The sequence below is a fragment of the Aptenodytes forsteri genome, unplaced genomic scaffold (assembly GCF_000699145.1).
Source record: "Aptenodytes forsteri isolate BGI_AS27 unplaced genomic scaffold, ASM69914v1 Scaffold235, whole genome shotgun sequence".
NCBI classification, from domain to species: Eukaryota; Metazoa; Chordata; class Aves; order Sphenisciformes; family Spheniscidae; genus Aptenodytes; species Aptenodytes forsteri.
Genome location: NW_008794005.1, coordinates 3,232 through 4,846, shown reverse-complemented (window position 1 = coordinate 4,846; position 1,615 = coordinate 3,232). Strand labels below are relative to the sequence as shown.

Here is a 1,615-nt window from a genome sequence, read left to right as displayed (position 1 = left end):
CCCACCTGGAGAACTGCATCCAGCTCTGGAGCCCTCAGCATAAGAAAGACATGGCTCTGTTGGAGCGGGTCCAGAGGAGGGACACGAGGATGACCAGAGGGCTGGAACACCTCTGCTGGAGAAAGACCGAGAGAGTTGGGGTTGTTCAGCCTGGAGAAGAGAAGGCTCTGGGGAGACCTTATTGCAGCCTGTCAGTACTTAAAGGGGGCTTATAAAAAAGATGGCGGCAGACTTTTTAGCAGGGCCTGTTGCGACAGGACAAGGGGCGACGATTTTAAACTGAAAGAGGGTAGGGTTAGACTGGACATAGGGAAGAAATTGTTTATGCTGAGGGTGGTGAGACACTGGCCCAGGTTGCCCAGAGAGGTGGTGGATGCCCCATCCCTGGAAGTGTTCGAGGCCAGGAGCAGGGCCTGTTGCGACAGGACAAGGGGCGACGATTTTAAACTGAAAGAGGGTAGGGTTAGACTGGACATAGGGAAGAAATTGTTTATGCTGAGGGTGGTGAGACACTGGCCCAGGTTGCCCAGAGAGGTGGTGGATGCCCCATCCCTGGAAGTGTTCGAGGCCAGGCTGGACGGGGCTTTGAGCAACCTGGTCTGGTGGAAGGTGTCCCTGCCCACGGCAGGGGGGCTGGGACTAGATGATCTTTAAGGATCCCTTCCAACCCAAACCATTCTGTGACCCTCTGACATCATCCCAAAGGTACCTCGGCCCTTCCCCGGGGCTGGTGTCCCTGCCGGGGAGCAGCCTGGCCCCAGGCGGTGATGTAGCACAGAGAGGGGACCCCCACCCTGTTCCACAGCCCTCGCCTGCCCTGCACAGGGGCACCCCCGGGGCCGTGCTGGGGACGGTGCTGTATGTGGGCACCTGGGGCAGCGGCAGGTGGGGGTCCATGGCACCTGGTGTGTGTTTGCAGGGACCTGACGGAGAACCCCCTGACAACCCTCCCCAACAGCTCCTTCCTGGGCTTCACCCACCTGCAGCACCTGTGAGTAGCGGGGAGGGGGCGCGGGGGCTGCCGCAGTGCCGGGTGCTGAGCTCTGCTCCCCAGCGCGGTGCCGCTGGCGCTGGAGTGCCCGGGCGGGAGCAGCGCCTGGGAGGAGGTGACGACGCATGGGAGCAGCCGGCTCTGCCAGGGCCAGAGGAACCCCTGCAACGGCTCCGGGGAGCTCGGTACGGTGGGGTGCCGTGTCCCTGGCACTGGGCACCGCAGGGCTGGCAGGTGGGGGCTGGCCCTGGCCTGGCCCTGTAACCCCCTGCTCTGCTCCGCCAGCCTGGCTGTGCCCTGAGAACGCTGCCTGTGCCCCGGACGGCCCCGGCCTTGTCCAGTGCCTCTGAAACAGCCCCTTCCACGGCTACAAGTGCCTGCGCGAGGTGAGCGCCTGTGGGATGGGACCCCCCTCTCCGAGTGCCCCCCGGCCGGAGCTGGAGCAGCGTGAGCTGCGCGGGGTGGTGGTGGGCAGCGCCGCTCACTGTTGCTTCCTCACAGGGCACATTCCCCGTGCTGCTCTTCTGCGGGATCCTGGGAGCCGTCACCCTGGCCCTGTCTCTCCTGCTGTGGGGCACCCAGCGCAGGAAAGCCAAGACCCCCTGAGGAGGGGGGGGGGGGGGT

At 64.4% G+C, this 1,615-nt stretch overlaps 1 protein-coding gene across 1 annotated transcript in view; it reads left to right on the top strand.

The window, feature by feature from the left end:
- ATRAID (all-trans retinoic acid induced differentiation factor) overlaps positions 1-1,597 on the top strand; it is a 23,103-nt gene extending 21,506 nt beyond the window's left edge. The window contains 4 exon segments of the mRNA XM_009289713.2: positions 920-991; positions 1,055-1,176; positions 1,277-1,377; positions 1,493-1,597. Coding sequence (XP_009287988.2) covers positions 920-991; positions 1,055-1,176; positions 1,277-1,377; positions 1,493-1,597 — 400 coding nt within the window.
- The last annotated feature ends 18 nt before the right edge of the window (positions 1,598-1,615 follow it).